The 21462-nt window shown below is 45.8% G+C and overlaps 1 protein-coding gene across 4 annotated transcripts in view; it reads right to left on the bottom strand.

The window, feature by feature from the left end:
* Nucleotides 1-21462, bottom strand: part of LOC118704873 (acyl-coenzyme A synthetase ACSM1, mitochondrial) — a 37161-nt gene that overhangs the window by 1887 nt on the left and 13812 nt on the right. Inside the window, exons 5-14 of one of the 4 annotated variants that reach the window (XM_045572472.1) lie at nucleotides 19490-19630; nucleotides 17305-17464; nucleotides 16546-16625; nucleotides 12074-12197; nucleotides 9969-10049; nucleotides 9364-9465; nucleotides 6449-6576; nucleotides 5375-5474; nucleotides 3650-3769; nucleotides 2739-2891 (exon numbers count right to left, since the gene is read on the bottom strand). In XM_045572472.1, the coding sequence (XP_045428428.1) occupies nucleotides 2802-2891; nucleotides 3650-3769; nucleotides 5375-5474; nucleotides 6449-6576; nucleotides 9364-9465; nucleotides 9969-10049; nucleotides 12074-12197; nucleotides 16546-16625; nucleotides 17305-17464; nucleotides 19490-19630 (1126 nt within the window). In that variant the 3' untranslated portion in view covers nucleotides 2739-2801. Of the gene's footprint in view, nucleotides 1-2738; nucleotides 2892-2968; nucleotides 2992-3488; nucleotides 3543-3649; nucleotides 3770-5374; nucleotides 5475-6448; nucleotides 6577-9363; nucleotides 9466-9968; nucleotides 10050-12073; nucleotides 12198-16545; nucleotides 16626-17304; nucleotides 17465-19489; nucleotides 19631-21462 lie in introns of those variants that run through there. The other 3 variants (XM_045572474.1, XM_045572473.1, XM_036412925.2) reach the window with 3 other exon arrangements.

Raw genomic sequence — 21462 nt, 5'->3', positions numbered from 1 at the left:
TAAGAAATGGTCACTTGTTGGCATATGTATCCTTTCAAACTTTGTTTCTAAACAAATACAATAATATTAAGTATATTCTCTCATAGCCTGTTTTTTATCTTAATAATATATTGTGGTACCTCTGTATTAAAAAAAATCTACATCATTAAAAATTACAAGATAATATTAAATTTTAAAAATAATTTTATTCAATATAATTTCTCTAGAAGACAAATGCAGCTCTGGCCAGTCTTTCTCAGTGGTTGGAGCATTATCCCACACAGCAAACTGTCATGGGTGTGATTCCAGATCAAGAGGATGTACATGGATTGCAGTTTCCATCCCAGGCCCTAGTTGGGGTGTGTACAGGAGGCAGCCAATCTATATTTCTCTCTACATTAATTTCTCTCTTCCTCTCTCTCTCTCTCTCTCTCTCTCTCTCTCTCTCTCTCTCTCTCTCTCTCTCTCTCTCTCTCTCTCTCTCTCCCTCTCTGTCCCTCCCTTCCATCACTCTCTTTAAAAAACAATGGAGCACTCCTGTCCTCCTGCCATAAAGACAGAAGAGAAACAGTCCAGAGATGGAAGATGCTGACAACACCTCACCATACCAGCAGACAGCAGCTGTGAAGGATGCTCAGGACCAAACCAGAGACGGTCGGACATGCATCACCACCATTTGTCCACCAACCATATCTGTAACACCATGGCTGACATGTACACATAAGGTACTGTTTGACATTGAAATTGGGGCTCAAAAGAACTGTTGGCCCAGAAAGGAACTCACTACAGACTGATTCGTTTGCCTCTCAGCATAACCATTATGGCTTGTCTCAGTTTCAGTTCTTATAAGGGAATTCCTTTTTATCACATGATCTAATGCATCTAGGGGAAATAATGAACAACATAAATTGATGAACAGAAATAGACCTGAAGACAGAGAAGCAGTGATCAGACTGTCAAATCTCAGAGGGAAGGTAGGGGAGGGTGGGGTCAGGGGGAGAGATCAACCAAAGGACTTTTGTGCATGCATATAAGCCTACCTAGTGGTCATGGACAAAGGGGGGGGGGGCATATGTGGGGCGGGGTTTGGGACCGGAATGGGGAGATGAGGACAATTATGTAATACCATAATCAATAGAGAAATTAAAAAAAAATGGGAAAAATATCCACAAGCGAGGATTGACAATAACTAAAGATGTAAACAGAAAAAAAATGTAATAGAATGAACTGCCACAAATGAAATATATAAAATGGTGGCAGAGGCCCTAGCCAGCTTGGCTTAGTGGATGGGATGTCAGCCTGCGGACTGAAGGGTCCCAGGTTTGATTCCGGCCAGGGACACATGCCTGGGTTGTGTCCTCAGTCCCCAGTGAGGGTGTGCAGGAGGCAGCCAATCAATGATTCTCTCTCATCATTGATGTTTCTACCTCTCTCTCCTTCTCCCTTCCTCTCTGAAATCAATAAAGAAATACACATTAAAATAATAATAATAACAACAATAATAAAATGGTGGCATAGAAAGTGGATGCTGCACAAATATGCTCCCAGGAACAAACTGGTATTACAACTAAAATACAGAACAACTTCCTGAATAATCAACAGAAAACTCACAACAGAGAACACTGATGTCTGAAGACCAAAAGTCAAGACCACATAGAGGCTTACAGGAGGGGTGGAGGTGCTAAAGGGCTGGCTGGGTGCCCAAGAACAGCAACTGAAGTCCAGGAGAGATATTTCAGCTGTGGGTGGTGCTACTGAGAACTTAGATATATAGATATAGATATAGATATAGATATAGATATAGATATAGATATAGATGATATAGATGATATAGATGATATAGATGATATAGATATAGATATAGATATAGATGATATAGATGATATAGATATAGATATAGATATAGATATAGATATAGATATAGATATAGGACAGCCATACAGACTTAATATGGCAATGAATAAGTACATATCAATAATAATCCTAAATGAAAATGCATTAAATGCTTCAAACAAATGGCTTAGGGGTCTGGCTGGCATGGCTTAGTGGTTGAGAATCCACCAATGGAGCAGGAGGTCACAGTTCGATTCACAGTCAGGGCACTTGCCTGGGTTGTAGGTCAATACCCAGTAGGGAGTGTGCAGGAGGCAGCATCAAGGATTCTATCTCATCATTGATGTTTCTATCTCTCCCTCTCCCTTCCTCTATGAAATCAATCAATATATTTAAAAATAAATGTTTATTTTTAAAAAGTCATGGGGTAGCTAAATGGATCCAAAAACATCACCCTCCTATATACTGTTTTGACCTTTCTCAAAACAAAAGACACATACAGGATGAGAGTGAAGGAATGGAAAAAAAATTTTTTCATGCAAGTGAAAAAGAATAAAAATCAGCCAGTCAGAGAGATATAAATAACACATGAACTCACTCATTTGTGGAATAGAATGAACAACTTAAACTGATGAACAAAAATAGAGACAGAGGAAAAAAATTTTTAGACTATAATAGAAGTAATCCTGTTATTTGCAGTTTTTTAATTTTTCCTACATCCTTTGTGATAGAATACTATATTAGTACAGTTTTGGTAATCTACACTCATAAAAGAGAAATATCCAAATTAACCATCACTCCGCTATGCCCACCAGCCAATTAGGAGGGAATATGCAAATTAGAAGGAGAAAGATGGTGGCTGCCCAGCTGCTCCAGGCACAGAGTAGAGGAACAAGACGCCTGCTATTAGAGGGAGGGCAGAAATGGGGGAGGTGGTGGAGCCAAAGGGATCTACAGGAGCAGCACTCTGGCCACAGTGAAGACGAAGACTACAGACTCTGGCCTGAATCTGCAGCTAAGATGGCAGACTCAAGCCAGAGTCTACAGCGAAGACAAAGGCAGAAGACTCTGGCTGAAGCCTACAACAAGAAGGCATACTCTGGCCGCAGTCTGCAGCAAAGGCCGAAGACTCCAGCTGGAGCGAGAGCCTGGGTCCCAGGTGCCAGAGGAAAACTGCTACTGGAAGCCAAGGGATGGAAAGCCTATTGCACAGATCTCTTCATGCAACGGGCCTCTAGTATTATTATATTTTACATCTTTTTTTCTCTTGAAATATTAATGTTTATTGCATGTAATATATTTAAAATTATTTTCCTTGAAATATTGTTTATTACATGTAACATTATTATATTTAAAATAGTTTTTCTTGAAATGTTAATGTTTATTGAATGTAAAGGGCTAATTATTTTGTATCTAAAAAAAGAATGAACTTGTTTTAAGGATATATATAATTTTGTTAACATTTGTTTGTTGTGTACATAAGTATTGAGTGGCAATATTGAATGTATTTCTTAGTATGAATCACATTTAAGAATAGTTAGAAAGTGGCTGACTTGGATGTCTTTTGCAAATTTTGAAAGATGTTAAATAGCCTTCTCAATAGCTTTGGGCACTGGTCTGATTGTTTTGCCCTCAGGGTAATGTGCAGCGCATTTGGGAGATTCTGACCCAGAACGGAGGTTCCATCCCATTCAGTTGGCTGCATCCACCCCTAAGCCGAATTGCTTCTTCTGCAGAGAAAAATGCTCCTTCTATGTTCGGGTTCAGCATCTCCCGGCCACCCGACCAGACTTGGGGCAGCGGAGCTCAGAAGGGCACGAGCATGGGCCCCACTCACCTTCCTCGGGTACTTGTACGGGGCGGTCACTGACTTCACGTGCTCCTGCAGCTCCTTGATGAGCTGGTCTGGGTCATGGGACAGAAACTGTGGGGTCAGGACAACGAAGGCTTTCACCACCTGCAACGCACAACCAGAGGGGGGGGAGGGGGGGGCCTTAGGGTCAGTGCCACCTAGTGGCCGGGTTTAAAAAGTAAGTGTTTATGCAATGCATGGCAAGACAAGCTGACACCCAAGCCTTTGGAAACGGCTTAAATCCAAATACTTCAATTTCTACCCCTTCCCTTGCAAAATCACTTAACCTCAGATTCCTTCTCTGTGACATGTGCAGAGTACAGGTCCATCCCATGATGGCCTTATGTTCAGATTCCACGAGTTAGTACACATGCACCTAGCTTAACTTTGTTATTATCCTCAGCTGTTGAAAGCTGTCCATTGTCTTCACTAGCAGAGAGGTGTGGACAAGGAAACAGAAGGCTGTTCAACCTTGAAGCTCTTCAAGGTCAGAGCCAAGCACCCACTGACTAGTTGAGACAGAGAAAGCTGAAGCAACTTCTACATTTTAGTCTTGAGTAAATCATTATTGATGGGCTATCATTGGAATTGTCTGCCTAAGGGCTATGGGTGTGTCCCAAAAACTGAATAAAAAGGATCGAAAGGCCAGAGCAAAGCAGAGTCTTTGAGCTGGGCTCCTGCATGGCCCCCTGTGTTTCCAAATTAATATTTTCTAGTCTCTTTCATTTGCAGATGGCTTCCTCCAGAGCCCAAACCCTGAACCTGAACTCTGAACCACATGGGACGTGGGGGGGACACTCACACTCAGCATCATTATTCTCATCACTATTTTTACCGCTAATGAATATACAGTTCTGTGCCTGGAACCTGTGGGCATTTAATAATTGTTGGTAACTTATTGAATTTATTGTTTTTATATTTTTTAAGAAGTTGTTGATTCTTTTAAAAAAATATACATATATGTTTTTATTGATTTCAGAAGGAAAGGTGGGGGAGATATAAACATCAATGATGAGACAGAATCATCACTCTGCTACCTCCTGCAGGCCCCCTACTGGGGATCTAGCCCACAACCTGGTGGTCAGTGCGCATCACAGCGACTAATTGTTCTACCATTAGGTTGCTTTGCACCTTAGCCTTTAGGATTTATGTCTTCATTGAATTGTGCAGGCCTTGTACCTAGTAGGTGCTCAATAAATCCAGTGAATGCATTGGAAACAGAGCCCTCAGATTTCCATCCTGGCTCCACCACAGTGTAATCCAAGCAAGTTACTTAACTTCTTTATGCTGCCTCTCTGTCTATTTAAACTTGCAGGGGTCCTCAAACTTTTTAAAGTGGGGGCCAGATCACGGTCCCTCAGAGAGCTGGAGGGCCAGACTATATGAACTACTAATTCCTACTGTAACACCTCGGCTGCACTCACTGCCCAAAAAACCTGGCGGGCCGGATCAGACTCCTCTGCGGGCCGCATGTGGCCCGCGGGCTGTAGTTTGAAGACGCCTGATTAAAGGGATAATAAGTAAAGGTCTCTAACTCATTAGGTAGTTGTGAGGGCTAAATGAGCCAGCACACCAGTTTCTAGTCAGGATTGTCACGGATGATGCCACAGTGCCTCCTGCTGCCCAATCAGTGTAAGTCTGGCACGCATACCCACTGCTTTGGAAGATCCCCCCACACGCAGATCCCTTATCTCCTATCCTTCCCCTCACCTGCCCTCGGGTCCGGTCCGGGCTGCTCACCACAGCTGACTCAGCCACCGCCGGATGCTCTGCCAGGGCGTTCTCCACCTCTGCCGGCCCAATGCGGTACCTGTGGGACCAATGGTTCCTGCTCTGCTTCTGAGCAGATGCCAGGACTGGAGTGACCCAGACCCTCCAATCTCATGTTTGGGAGTCACAGCTTCCCTGGGCACAGAGGGCAACCTTAACAAGAGCCAGAGGACTGTGAGAAGGCTCTGTAGGGACCAGGATGTGAAGACCTGGGCATTGCAAGCTCAGATGCTCCCAGGGCCTCCCCTCACTGCCTCTGGTGGGCGGTGGGGGTGGGAGGCTGTCCTCCTGAGGCTGAGTGTGTGGCACAAGCATCTTCCCAGCAGGACTCTTACTGTGCACTTGGGAGCCTCAAACTTTGTCTTAAACCTTTATGGAAATTCTGTCTCACTACATCAGCATCTCATGTAGAAATTCAAAAGGTAAAATGAAACTAATTTCCCTGATGCATCCAATGGAAGTTGTTACATGTGTCACTTTTTCTCCCTACATCACCTAAGTGGTAAAGACAACAGATCAGGAGCCACACTACCTCGGTTCAAATTTGGCCTCTCCCTGCACTATCTTTGAAACTTTCAGCAACTTAGTTCACTGGTCAGTGACTCAGTGTTCTCATCTGTAAGATAGGCACAATAATGGCATCTACTGGGTGAACAAAGCACAGAGCAGTGCACTTTCACACAGTAAGGACTCCATGAGATTAGCTGGTATTGCTGTTGTTGTTCTGTGGCATGTGTCCCATTGGAGGAACACAGAGAATAATGTCCCCCAACCCATGGGGGGTAATGGGGGCTCAAACAAGATATCCCCTCTTTAAATTGCACTATGTCTCCTGTGATTGTTCTTCCAGGCCTTCTTGAACTTTCTCTTGATGTTGGGGGGATGCACAGATACCCCAGGCCAGGGCCCTGTAACGTGGCTGCATTCAGGAACACGCTGCACGTTTCATCCCCAATGCATGGAGGAATGGGCAAGCAAGCTAGTGTCTGCCAGGCCCAGGTCAGCAACACCTACCCAGAGGCGTTGATGATGTCATCGTCCCTCCCCAGAAACCAGATGTAGCCCTCTTCGTCAATAGTTGCTTTGTCCCCAGTGTTGTAAAAGTCCCCACACTCCACTTTGGCTGTCTTCACTGGGTTATTCTGCAGAGAGAATGGCACTCTTGTTGAAGAAAGTGAGATTAGAGATGCTGAGCTGGAACCTGGGGCTCAGATCTGGGTTTGAATCCTGCTTCTCATTCCACCAGGCACCTGTGCAACTTTTGTAATCTCTCTGAGTCTATTTACTTTACATGCAAACACTCAATGCATGCTAATGGTCAATTGATGTACAAAACACACTGACAATTATATTAATATAATACAGTGGTTGAACTGATGGAAGGTAATAATAAACTTTTCTAAATGAATTTTCTTTCCCAAGTACCATCTCATCTCATCCTCAAAGGAAGCTTGTGACCTGGCAAGTGTGGCTCATTTGCTTGAGTGTCATCCCATGTACCAAAAGGTGGCTAGTTCACTTCTTGGTCAGGGCACATGCCCAGGTTGTGGGCTCAATGCCCAGTAGGAGGCATGCAGGAGCCAGCTGGTCAATGTTTGATGAAATAATGGCAGAAAGCTTCTCTAACCTGGTGGAGGAAAAAGTCACACAAGTTCTGAAGGCACAGGGAACTCCAAACAAGAAGAACTCAAACAGACCCAGGCCCTAACCCATCATCATTAAAATGCCAAAAATTAAAGACTAAGAGAGAATCTTAAAGGCAACAAGAGGAAAGCAAACTTACCTACAAAAGAGCTCCTATAAGGCTGACACCTGATTTCTCATCAGAAACTCTATAGGCCAGAAGGGAATAGCATGAAGTACTCAAGGTAATGGAAAGCAAGGATCTAAGACCAAGATCACTATTATCCATCAAGGTTATCATTCAAATTAGACAGTCAAATAAAGAGCTTCCCAGACAAGATAAAAAGGCCAAAGGAATACATCACACCAAGCCAGCATTACAAGAAATGCTATAGGCCCTGCAACAACAAGAAGGAGAAACAGAGAGAGAAACATACACATACAGAATTAAAATGGCTATAAATAAGTACCTATCAATAATAACCCTAATGTAAATGAAATACATGGTCCAATCAAAAGGCATAGGATCACTGAATGGATATAAAAACACGAGCCAACTATATGCTGTCTATAAGAGACCCTCCTCAGAACAAAAGACATACACAGGATGAGAGTGAAGGAATGGGGGGAAATTTTTTTTCCATGCAAATTGACAGGAAAAAAAAGGCTTGATTAGCAATATTCATGTCTGACAAAATAGACTTCAAAATGAAGGCCATCACAAAAGACAACAAAGATCACTTTAGTACATAATACAAAAGGGATGGGTTCTATAAGAAGATAGAACCTTGGTAAACACATATATACCCGATATAGAAGCACCTAAATATATTTTTAAAACTGCTAGACTTTAACAGCTAGAGGAGAGATTGACAACAATACAGTCATAGCAGGGGACTTTACCACCCTGCTGACTTCACTGGATAGATCTTCCAGACAAAACGTGAAACAGAAACAGTGACTCTGAAGGACACACTGGATGGGATGTAATTGACATTTATAGAACAGTTCACCCAAAAGCAGCAGAATATAGTACATTGTTCTCAAGTGCACGTGGATCATTCACAAAGATAGACCACATGTTAGGACACAAAACAAGTCTCTACAAGTTCAAGAAGACTGAAACCATATCAAGCAAATTCTCATATCACAGTGGAATGAAATTAGAAATCAGCTACAGTAAAAAACACCCCAAAACATTCAAACACATGGAGGCTAAGTAGCATGTTATTAAACAAAGAATGGGTTACCAATCACACCAAGAAATAAATAAATAAATAAATAAATAAATAAACAAACAAACCTTCGTGGAAACAAATGAAAATGAACACACAACAACCCAAAATCTCGGGGACACAGCAAAAGCAGTCTGAATGGGAAGTTCATAGCAAGATAGGCCTACCTCAAAACAAGAAAAATTAACAATAAACTATATAACCTTTCAACTTAAAGAACTGGAAAAAGGACAAGAAAAGATTAAAGCAGAAATAAATGACATAAAGACTAAAAGAAAAACATGAAACAATTAATGAAATTAAGAGCTGGATCTTTGAAAAGATAAACAAAATTGATGAATAGGTTAGCCAGCAGTTTTAACTGTTGGTTGATAGTATCATGTGAGGAGCAGCGCCCCCTCCAGGCCACAGGGATGACAACAGTGACAAGAGAGAGCCTCTGATGGCTGTTCTTTTGGAGAAAGGAGATGGAATCTGAGATTCATTTCAGGTGTGCCCACCCTTCCATACCCATCTTGGAAACTGAGAATTTCCGCTTAGTGGCCTCTACTACACTGGGAGGGCTAGGGTTTATCTGGTCAGGAGTCTGAGCAAGTTTCCTTAGAGCCATCACAAGTTTCTGTAATCTCTGGATTTCCCATTAGGCTCTGGGGCTGAAAGACATGGGTTTGAACCTTAGTTAGGCCATCCATTTGACACGGGTAAAAACATGACCCCTATGGTCTGCAGGTGGTTTTCTCTGAGAAGTGGGGTATAGGAGGCCTCAGGAGGCTCAGGACAGTTACTAGGTTTGCGCACGCCCTGTTGGTAAATTGGAGAGTAGGATGTGAACCCAGCTGAAGCCTGCATTCTTAATCAGCCCCCAAGTCCGAAGATTCCAGGCTTCTCCACCGCACCAGTGCCACGTGGGTCAGGAGAGGAAAGGCTGTGAGCTTTGCGTGAACTAGACCTGGCTTCACTGAACTGGAGCACATAACGGGAGATGGGAGGAGTCTCAGGATGCAGAGTTGGGTGCCTCCCTTATCGCTGCAGGGTGCTCGGGCCAGGGAGCAGCAGGCGGGGCGCCCTCACCTCATACAACATGAACAGGCCGATGGGCTTGGTGGGCTTCATCCTGATGCCAAGGTTGCCTTCAGTGTTGGGTGGCAGGATGTTGCCTTTGTCGTCGATGATCTGGAGCAAGAGGTCTGTGAGGCCCCTTGCAGGGCTCCCAGCCCTCCTGCCTCCCCTGCTCTTCCCCCCCAATCCCCCCAGCTCTGCCTGGCTTATGCGTGTGACACCAATGGGGACCATGGGGAGATCCCTGTCAGGAAACAGAATGAAGCTGTCAAGTCTTTGAAATCAGCAAGTCATGGGCGTGTTTGTTTCCTGGTGTGGACATCGCATGTGTCTTCAAGCTAGAAAACAGGGGTCAGGACAAGCTAAAAGCCCTGAGGGTGGACAGAGCTGCCGGGCACCCCCAGGTCCTGTGCGCCGTGGCTGTTGCACAGCCTCGGCTGGCACGGTGAGCTGCACTGATGCCCACAGTACTGACTCTCCCAGGAAACCAGAGGGGAACTAGGAGACGAGGAAGGACAACTCAGACAGGGGACACGGCTCTTCTGCCGCCTGGTGTCACACGGGGTTGATCCCAGCTGAACCCTCAGTGCTCCCTGGCCACGCCTTTAGGACCAAACCTGGACGTCGAAGGGCGGGATGGCTTTCCCCATGGAACCGGGCTTGACCTGTGACCCCCGGGCAGTGCCACAAGTAAATCCCTGTGCACAAAAGGAAGAGAAGACCAGTTGTCAAAGGCTCCAGGCCGATCACAGAGCAGCAACAATGGTTCACAGCACCCCGCTCACACACACTGCTCTTAGAGCCTGTGGGGGAGCTGGGAGCTCTGCGCGCTGGGCTCAGGGCATTGACCCAGCTCTTTAGCAGACAGTCACTGCGCCCGACATGTGACATGCACTGGGCCAGTGCCAGCTGCCAGGGCCACAGGGTCCTGTGGGGGAGGCCAAGAGAGGAGCAAAGGGCTGAGTTCAGGGCAGTGGGAGTGTGGTGGGTGGGGGAGTGCCCACTGTATGCCAGACATGTGTCCATTTGACCAACACTTACTCAAGACTGAACCTGACAGGAACACTGCCTCCTCTGCCCTCAGGGCTGCAATGAAATCACTTAGGCTGTGCCTCTGCCACCACTCCCACCCCCATTTGCCCTCCTGATGAACTATGCCTCCTTCCTGGTTCTCTGAAGCTAACATCTGTCCTAATGCTAAGCCTTCAGTCACACAGATGAGTTGATGCCCTGGAAACCCCCTCACAGGGCCTGCAGTGCAGGAAGCTGCTCAGGCCAGCACCAATGAGCTCACCTGGCTCCTTAGGGCAACGAGCCCAGACTCAGGCCCCAGGAGAAGTCCCGGGCGATCCTCCTCCTGTGGCATCTCCCACGCATTTCTGTTGTCGCCAACAGGCCTTATACTGACGTTTGGGTATGTTTCCCTCCACAGATAACCCTTCTGCTCTGCACCCCTGACACCTGGCCCACGACCCCCCACATCAGTGCTGTCAGCGGGCTGGCCCTGGGGGGGTGTGCAGGCTGGGTAACTCCGGGGCTTCACATTCCCTTCCACTCCCCTCGCCACCACCCGCAGGGGCAGCATTCCATTCCCATTTGGGAGACAGGGAAGTCGAGCTTCTGGCAGGCTCCACGGTATGCCTATGGGCTTCATGCTGCCACTGGCGATGCTGAGAGGAACTGAGACCTGAGCTCCTGGCAGAGGAAGGTCTGCCTCTCCAAGCTGCTGCTCACACTTCAGGACGTGCCAACGCCCACAGGTGAGTGAGCAGGTTGCAAGAGCTTTGAGCAATGAGGCTCCATGCAGCCAGGAGGGAGTATTCTGTGGCTCAAGCAGTCCACACTAAGGGGTGGGGTTATGAGGGTAGGGAGTGTGTCTCCTAGTCCAACAGTGAACTGTGAGCCATGCCAGGTCAGGCCTAGAGCCCTCCCATTTCTCAGGCCTGGAAGCAGACCACTTCACTGACTAAAATAAAACATTTTTCTCAAAAACAACACAGTCAGAAAAATATGTGATTTAGGACCAAGAGAGCCCGCCCTACAGGTCCTGAAAGGGGTGACTCTGTGAGCTGATGGGATGGTGGGAGGCGGGCGAGTGACATCAGGGGGTTGAGGATGCTTCGGGAGAGAAGCAGCCCCTCCTCCTAACACTGAAGCCCCTGAGGGTCCAGACAGCACAGCAGGCTGCACGGCCTGCCCACTGCGTGCTCACTGATCCCCTAGGGGGTCACACTGTGTGTGTGTGTGTGTGTGTGTGTGTGTGTGTGTGTGTGGTCTATGCTCCCTCTTCCCCTCCTGCTCATGCCCCACAATCACACGTGTGCTTTGGGGCCCGCTCTTGCCTGGCCCTGTGGCTGCTGCTTGAGGGAAGGAGGGTGACAGGGGCAGCACTCACAGGCGGGGCCTCTGTGAGGCAGGAGGGGCCTCCATTGCCATTGCTCCTCCCAGCTCCCTGATCCCAGGGACATAGCCCTGTCCTCAGACCCCTATGGAAGGTTTTGTCCAATAGTTGTCAGCACACTGGGGTCTTGACAAGTCAAAAATTGTGTGTGAATTCTTACTTGCAAACTGATTTGGGGCCAATCATCCTGGAACTCCAGAGCTGCCCTCTGCTGGCTGTGCACACAGTGGGGCCTGTGCACACAGTGGGGCCTGTGCACACTCTCTGGCAGATTCAGCTGCTCTGCTGGGCTGGGTGGCCCTGTGCGGCCCATCCACCTACCGTTTCTGTCTGTCCGTAGATTTGGTGGAGCAAAAGGCCCGTCCGTTCTCTCCACTTCTCTTGCTCCTCTGGCAGCACGGCCTCTCCAGAAGCAGAGCAATGCTCCAGAGTGGGGAACCTAAGGCTTGGGGAGACAAGGTGTCCACAGAGCTTCAGAGAAGACATCTGGCTCCCCTCCTTCCCCCTTCCCCCCAACACGTCTCCTGTTACACAGCCAGGAGTGGTGGACAAGGGGGCTGGTTTCATTGGGGGCGTCTTCCTCCCTCATCTGGAGTTTTCTCCAAAGTAGGTAAACTTAGCAGAGTCTCCAGTGGAGTCATTAGTGATGCCCTGATTGGATTGTTACTGGGTTTGACCAACTTCATCGTCTGAGGAATGTTGCAAAAAGTTGCTGTCACAGAGCTTTGGCATACAGATAGAGGCAGACTCCAAGGGCATGCTGGGATGGAGGCTTCATGAATAAAAGCAAGTTGTATTTCAGAGTTAGCTTCGTAAGGGTAGTTGTTCAAGTCCTTGACATTTTAACTCTGTGTCTAAAAGTTATTGAGTCTGATTTTTGAAGCAGCCATTTCCATTTTAGAGTCTCTAAAATATGTATAAGTGTGCATTAGGTTCAAAGACAAGATTGCAGTTTAGCTCAGAATTAATCTACAAACACAAGGAAATACAAAATAAAGTTATAGCAAAGTAACACTACATCCATCAGATCGGTAAAAATGAAAGACTCTGACAGGAACAAATGTTGCCAAAGATGTGGAACAAGGGCCAAACATAGTGATTGGATACTTTGGAAAATAGGGGGTAGGATGCGGTGTCAGTGTGACTCAGCAATTTCCCTAGAAATACACCACATAGTGACTGCTGATGTGCACAGGGTGAATGTACAAGAACAGTGCTAGTCATCAATCGCCCTCAAATGAATTAGAAGAGATGGGAAAATATGGACTTTTCATAAAACGGAACATTATATGGCAATAAAAATTAGCTACAACAATATAATGCAACATGGGCTCACCTTAGAAATATAATGTTGTAAAAAGAAGCTGCATATTAGAGAATTATATGATTACAAAGCTCAAAAGCAAGTAAAAGAGACTGATATTTCCTTAAGAGGTAAACTATGGGGGGAGAGGGGAGGCGGAGGAAGAAAAAACACACAGAAATGAATGAACACCATAAAAGTCAAGATAATGAGTTCCTTTAGGGGAGTTGGAGAGGTCTGAGGAGGTCACTGCGGCTGGCAATGTTCTCTTCTTATGACTTGAGTGAGTGGTTACACATTTTCTTAATTTTCACCAATTTCTTCATTTAAAAATTTATATCTTATGCATTTTTCTGTGTTTGTTATTTCAGAACTTTAAAAAAGAAAAACACCCACAATGATGCAAGGCTCACTGTTTATTTGAATCTGAGTCCTGCTTAATAAACAAATTTGACTGGCTGATAATTATCGCTACCAACATTTCATACACACACACACACACACACACACACACACACACACACTAGCTCTCACTGCCCTCAAAGAACCAGTGTTGAAATGAAACAGTCCGATGATTACCATCCTTAGCTGGTTATTAAAAGAAACAGCCAGGGGAGAGGCTGACAATGTTGAGCACAGTCAGCTGGGAAGCAGAGGCCTGTTTGCTTCACCAGGAACTCCAGTTTCACACCCAAGAAATGGCAGCATGGTCTCCCGAAGGGGATTAACACCCATCTCTCCCTCCTCTGGTTCAGAAATGTGTGTGGAAGGGGACATGGGGCAATCAGGAACTGCCCAGTAAAGTCAAACTGGCACAGGGGAGAGAGAACCAAGATGGTGGTCTAGGTAAGCACCTAAGCTGCTGCCTTGCACAGCAATTTCAAAAACAACAACTAAAATCAGAACGGACTTCATCCAAAAACACAGGAAACCTGACGGAGTGGGAAATCTATAACTAGAAAGAAGGAGAGAGGCTCATGGATCAAATTTGAAGCTGCTGAGGTAGGGAGACGTTAGTGCGCAGAGAGGAAGTGCGGCGAATGGTTGGCTGGGGGGAGGGGAAAGGAAGTCCTGATTGCACTGAACCCTTTCTGACTGTACTGAACCCCAACCCCGGCTAAAACCCCGTAGACCCAGGCTCATACGGGTGGATTCTGGACTGTAGAGAAAGGCATCCAGAGACTCAGAGACTGGGGGAGCCGGGAGCCGCAGCGGGCAGGGTCTACAGTCAAGTGTGAGTGAGTGCGCGCAGAGGTCTAACCACAGAGGTTGCTGCTGCCTCTCCATAGAGGAAGAAATCAGAAGCTTCAGACTACAGAGACCCATCCCAATTCCGGGCGAGCCCCTGGGGCACCCACACTCTTGCACGGGGAATCTGGACGGTCAGACGGAAACTCGGGGGTGCAGCAGAAGGCAGAGGTCAGGTGGAAACTCAGGAGAGTGCACAAGGGCAGGGCTGACTGGAAGCCAAGACTGTCAGCTCAGCCCTGACACTCTGCCCCATCCAAGCTGAGCACAGAGGCTTCTGCAATTTTGCAAATCTGATCCTATAAGACTGTCTCCAATACAGAAGGTATCCCAGAGTAGACACAGCTGATACCCACATCCAATTGGCCTGGAGGTCAATTCCTCCCAGGATACCAACAACAATAAAGACTTAGCTACAACAGGCTGTACACGCAGTCCACAAAGGGGAGCACCAAGTGTATCTACCTCAGGTAACTGAGAAGGCTGACCAACTGTGCCATATATGACACCAAACACACAAAGCCATTCTACCAACTCTGGGAAGTAGCAAAAATGCTGAGACAAGGAAACAGATCTCAAATGAAAGAGATGGAAGAGAACAGACTGGATATAGAATTCAAAACCATGGTTATAAGGTTTTTCAAGAATTTCCTTGAAAAGGCCGATAAATTTATTGAGACCCAACTAGAAATTAAACATAAACTGACTGAAATAAAAAATATTATATAGAGACCCAACAGCAGACTGGAGGAACACAAGAATCAAGTCAAAGATTTGGAATACAAAGAGCCAAAGGACATTCCTCTGGAGAAGCAAGAAGAAAAGAGAATCCAGAAAGTTGAAGATAGTGTAAGGAGCCTCTGGGACAACTTCAAGCGTACCAACATCAGAATTATGGGGGTGTCAGAAGAGGATAGAGTGCAAGATACCGAAAACCTATTTGAAGAAATAATGTCAGAAAACTTCCTCCACCTGGTGAAAGAAATAGACTTACAAGCCCAGGAAGCACACAGAACCCCAAACAAGAGGAATCCAAAGAGACCACACCAAGACACATCATAATTAAAATGCCAAGGGCAAAAGACAAAAAGAAGATCTTACAAGCAGCAAGAGAAAAGCAGTTGGTTACCTATAAGGGAGCACCCATATGGCTATCAGCTGATTTTTCAACAGAAACTATGCAGGCCAGAGGAAGTGGCAATAAATATTCAAAGTGATGAATAGTGAGAATCTACAACCAAGATTACTGTATCCAGCAAAGTTTTAATTCAGAAGTGAAGTGCAGATAAAGAGCTTCACAGATAAGAAAAAGTTAAAGGAGTTCATCACCACCAAACCAGTATTATATGAAATGCTAAAAGGTATTCTTTAAGAAGAGGAAGAAGATCAAGCGAATTAAAAATCTGAGGAACAGAATAAACTGGTGAATATAATAGAATCAGGGGAAAAGAAAGGGAGTGGATTGATAATTATCAGGGGAAAAGGGGTGTGAGGGTGCAGAAAGAGACTGGATTAAAATCATACACCTATGGATAAGAACAATGGGGGGGGGGAGGGTAAGAGCAAAAGTGGGGAACGGGAACCAGGTGGAAGGGAGCTATGAGGGGGGAAAAGGAGAAACAATTGTAATAATCTGAGTAATAAAGATTTATTTAAAAAAAAAAACTGGCACAGGGGAAGGTGTTGGATGACAGCATCTGCCAGTCTAACCTGGGATAAGGTAGTTGACTTGGGGTGGACCCAGTGCATGTCCCTGGAATCTTGGGAAGTTAACTGGTTGTTTTGAAAAAGCTCCTGGTTGAGACCTAGGGGGTAATGTTGGCTCTCTCTCTTGCCTGGGACCCCACTGGTCCAAGTTGTTCTTGTCCCTCCCTCCCAGGAGTAAGGACCATGCAGGACTACAGGCACCTGGGCCTGGGGAAGACTTCCAGGCCCAAACGATCATAAAGCAGAAATTCTGGGCATTGGCCTTTGCATTGGCCTCAGAAAATGAGATTGGACTTTTCCCAGGGCAGGGCCGAGAGAGATGGGCCTTGGGAAGCCCAGAGGAGAACTCTATTGATGTTATGCAACAATTAAACTACATTGAACACATCACAATCTTCCGTGCATGGATCTTTGGGACTCTTTCCTTCAAACCCCAAGCAAGAACCTGTTTCCCACCGACAACAAGACCACAGTGAAACAGACTCCTTAAATTCCTACCCAAAGATTGTGATCACAACAAGCCACTTCTACATACCTGCTAAAATTCTGCTGCAGAATCATTCGAAATACAGAGGGCGCAGCAAAGCACTGGGTGATGGGGTATTTAAAGAGTGTCTACATGGTAAACAGAGAAAAATTTTATATTTATAGTTAAGATGAAAAATACTGTCCAATTATTACCATTCTTTTGTTGCTTGTGGTGGTAACTATTTTTTAAATTATTACCATTTTAATTCTGATCTGCCTTCTGGAAGAGCACATTTAGCCATGATGTATGCATAACAGCAACTGCTGCCAGTTCCTGAGTGTTTTCAGGTGCAGGCCTGATGGCTAAGCACTTTACACACTTTGCCTGTATCATCTCAATATTCCCAACAACCTTATGAGATTGTAATTATTAAGACTTCCATCTGACAGGTGAGGAGACCAAGCTCAGAGAGGTGAGGTTACCACTAACAATTGCTAAAGATGTGAAAAGGACCTGGAACCATTGTGTTCTAAGGGCTCTCTTTTTAAACACTTCAATCAGTTCACACACACACACACCAGCCACCTGGCCCTGGAGGAGCCAGGAGACCTGAGATTGTGCTGGTTGCTTTAATTTCTCAAAATGTGTATTCTGGTGGTTCACTGACTGATTCAGCACCTTACATTTTGAGACACCCAGAGCCCAGGTTATACCACCCTAATGGGCTGCTTTCTTCCATACACTATTCTCTGCAGGGGCCAGCTTTTGAGCCTGAAACATGAGTTTCTCCTGAGTTTGTTGACACTGAGATATTAGTGCTCTTACCTCTACAATGACCTTAGGGTCAAATTGGGGCAGATGATGGGTGAAGACTGTGGACCCTGCTGTCCATGGTTCAAACAGGGTCCCCATGAGAGCCGCAATCCAGCCTGGATCTGACATGCACCAGAAGACATCAGAGGCCTTCAGCTTCAGTAATTTCCTGCTAACTCCAAAATACAGTGGCCTCAGCTTTGTAAGCACAGTTGCATTCCTGGTCAAGGCACATGCCTGGGTTGTGGGCACAATCTCTAATCATTGATGTTTCTATCCCTTCTCCCTTCCTCTCTGAAACCAATAAAATGTAATATTAAAAAGTGCAACTTTGAGTTCTGCACTGTCTCTCATTTTATTTATTTTTATTTTTTTAAAATATATTTTATTGATTTTGTACAGAGAGGAAGGAGAGAGATAGCGAGTTAGGAACATCGACGAGAGAGAGTCATCGATCAGCTGCCTCTTGCACACCCCCTACTGGAGATGTGCCGGCAACCAAGGTACAACCGGAATCGAACCTGGGACTCTTCAGTCCCCAAGCCGACGCTCTATCCATTGAGCCAAACCGGTTTCGGCTGTCTCTCATTTTAAAATAATAATAATCAACAAGGGGAAATACCCTTGGGTGAGGATTAACAAAAATAAAAAATAAAAAAATAACAGAAACAGCTGGTAAATGGAAAATTGAATCCAGTGGCTACTCAGCTAGGACTGAAGCATCTCCCCACCTACTGTTACTGCTTCTGAGGGACCTCGGTGTGCAGAATTCCTTGAGAAAAACTCAACTCTCTCCTTAGCAAGCTATGGCTTTGAAGAGCTCTTCTGTTAGTAGGGAGGGACCTGGAGAGCCATTCACACCCTCTCTTCCCATCTCTTAGGGCTGTGGCTCACCCACAGGAAATTACAAGCTAGGGACCTCTGTTCTGAGCTGCAGACCCAACTGCCCACTGGGCATCTCTTCTGGGATATCTCTCTGGCATCTCAAACCCAGAGCGTCCTAATCTCTCCTGCCTTTCTGGACTAATTCTTCTCCAGTGCTCGCTGTGTTTCAGTGAATGTCATTACTGTCCAAGCTCAAAACCTGGGACTCCACCTTCACTCTCCAGCCCCTCCACCTCCCACATCTAGCCAGCACACCCTCCCATTCTAACTCCTAAAATATGACTTCTTAATTTCCTCCCTGTCCCCAGCACCTTGGCCAAGCCACCACCATCTTACACCGAAATTATTCTAAGACCCTCTAACAGGTCTTTCTAAATCTGTTATTTCCCCAGCCATTCTCCACCCTGCAGCCACAGTGATCTTCTCAAAATACACATTTGATTAGGTCTCTCCCTTATTAATACCACCCATTGTTTTCCCAATCTCTACACCAAAGTCCCCACGACCCTCTGTGCTCTGGGCCCCATTCACTTTCTCAGCTGCTCCCATCTGTGCCTCCCAAACACCCTGAGAAGCTGCTCTCAAATCCCTGTAATGCTACTTTTAATATATTTGTGCCTTTGCTTGTGTTGTTCTCACTACACAGACACCCCCCTGCTTCTTCCCACCCTAATTCCTTCAGTATTTTGCTTATAAAGTGTTATCATTAGAACAGATACTCAGTGCCCACAAGACACCTTCTCTACTCCCTGGTCTGCTTAATAAGGTACAAAATATATTATTAGTTGGGGAGGAGGAAGTAGGAGGGAGAAGATTGGTTTAATATTGATTAAATGATTAACCCAAGTCTATTTCTTCAGCCTCTACAATTATTTATTTTAGGTTAATGGCAGTGGTTTGATTCCAGGTATTACTTCTCCCTAATGGCTCATGATTGGGAAACTCAACCTCCGTATTGCTAGAACTTTCTGTCCTCCTCCCACCAAATCTAGAACCAGTGACAAAGTCACATGGCTTGTCATTTGTGCAGCTTGCAGAATGCCTGTTGTGTCCACCCATGTTCCCTCCACACCTGTGAAGGTGCTCAGGCTGGACCCCCTTGTCATTGGGAGGCTGCTGTCAACACACACTTAGAAGTCCAGACCTTTGCCTCTGAGACCCCCAGTGGTCTGAACCAAAGAGAGCAGAAGGGAGAAGAAGGATGGACTTGTTCTACTTGGAACACCTTTCCCAACACACACACACACACACACACACACACACATACACACACACCTTGCCCCACCCTGTAAGTTGGTGCCCTCTTTCCTACCATGAAGGGAAGGAGTGTCGCAAGGCAAGTCCATGGCTGTGTTTTGCCATCTTGGGGAAGCCAGAGGTGCCACTGGTGAAGAAGATGACCATTGGGTCCGTAGTCTTTGATTTAATGCAGGTGTGATCTGGGGATGCTGATCTACAAAGGGATTGAACACAAAAGGAGAGAAGTCAAGTCTCCTGGCTCCACCCTCAGGGTCTCAGGGTAAGCCAAAGAAACAACATGAGGCTCAAAGTCAGAAACCTGACTTGTTTGCTTGTACAGATTTGAGAGAAAGGGAGAGAAGGAAGGAGGGAGGGAGGGAGAAAGACACACAGAGAGAAAAACATGCATTTGATGTTCCACTTTTTATGCATTCATTGGTTGATTCTTGTATGTGCCCTGACCAGGGATCAAACCCACAACCTTGGCACTCTAACCAACTGAGCTACCTGGCCAGTGCAGAAAACTGGGGTTTTGCAACACTGGAGGAAAACTGGTCTCCAGGTCTGAAGCATCAAACAGAGTTTATGGGTGATCTGGGTAAAAACACTGACATTTCTTTATTTAAAAAATGGGAAAAACACGGCTGAGTATTTTATAATTTAACAAACATTGAAATAGAACTTTCAGTGAGGTTTTTTTTGGTGCTCTACCAGTAAGTGACTTACAAATAAGAACTCATTCAATCTTCAGAGCAATCCTAAGATGTGACTATGCCCAACTTGTCATGCTCCCTTTGGGGATGACGAAACTGAGGCTCAGAGAGGTTAGGTAACTTCCCTGAAGACATACAGCCAGCAATTGGCACAGCCAGGTTCAAACCCAGTGTGCTGCATAGACTGTCCTCTTAGTCACACTGCTAAGCTTGCTTTCATACAAGCTAACTTTACAGGAATTTCACTCCATAACCTTGGTGCTAAGTGGGGGAGAGGAAAGGAGATGAGAAAGTGAGGGACAGTGAGAGTGAAAGAAGAAAGAATCACTGGGCCTTGATTCCTGGGAGCATCTACACTCAGTCTCTGGGGGCTGGCCAGCGATGATTGTGCTTGTGAGCTTCCTGTGTTGATCTGATAAACTGCAGATCATTCAAATGCTGGAGGGAACACTGGCTTTTGCTGGGAAATGGTACAGTCCTGACTCTGGGCAATTTAAGGGATTTTTCAACAGTGCTCTTTTTTAAAAATATGTTTTATTGATTTCAGAAAGGAAGGGAGAGATAGAGGTAGAAATATCAATGATGAGAGAGAATCATTGATTGGCTGCTTCCTGCATGTCCCCCGCCGCCCCCCTTGGGTCTAGCCTGCAGCCGGGGCCTGTGCCCTGACCAGGAATGGAGCCTCGACCTCCTGCTTCATAGGTCGAAGCTCAACCACTGAGCCAGGAGGGCTTGGCAACAGTATTATTTTTAAGTTTTTGTTTGTTTAACTCTCTGACTTTGTTTATTCAAATTATAAAAGAAAGTTTATCTAGAAGACACAGAGGTAGTAGATCTGAGCCAGAGGGCTGCATTGGCTCAGCAAACAAGTTCACACAGAAGAAGGGCCCTTGGCGTTGAGGCGAGAGAGACAAAGGTTGCGCAGGGGGAGGTGAGGGCACGCTCCCTGGAAGGAAAACCCCAAATCTGGACCTGAGAGTCCACCACAAGGTGTGATGTCACTATGTTTGCCTTTTGGTGTTGAATAGCATTTTAATTAAAATCAGAAGGGGCCCTAAAATGTTTGGCTCAGTGGACAGAGCATCGGCCTGTGGACTGAGGAGTCCCACGGCAAGGGCATGTACCTTGGTTGCGGGCACATCTCCAGTGGGGGGTGTGCACGAGGCAGCTGATTGATGTTTCTCGCTCATCAACGTTTCTAACTCTCTGTCCCTCTCCCTTCCTCTCTGTAAAAAAAATCAATAAAAATATATTAAAAACAGAAGGGTTCCTTCAAGAAAACAAACCCAGTGTAACCTCTAGGTTATAAACCAGTGTTACCTCAGAAAAATAA

This window comes from Pipistrellus kuhlii, unplaced genomic scaffold (genome assembly GCF_014108245.1).
Source record: "Pipistrellus kuhlii isolate mPipKuh1 unplaced genomic scaffold, mPipKuh1.p scaffold_m20_p_48, whole genome shotgun sequence".
NCBI lineage: Eukaryota > Metazoa > Chordata > Mammalia > Chiroptera > Vespertilionidae > Pipistrellus > Pipistrellus kuhlii.
This window is presented reverse-complemented; position numbering and strand designations above follow the sequence as displayed.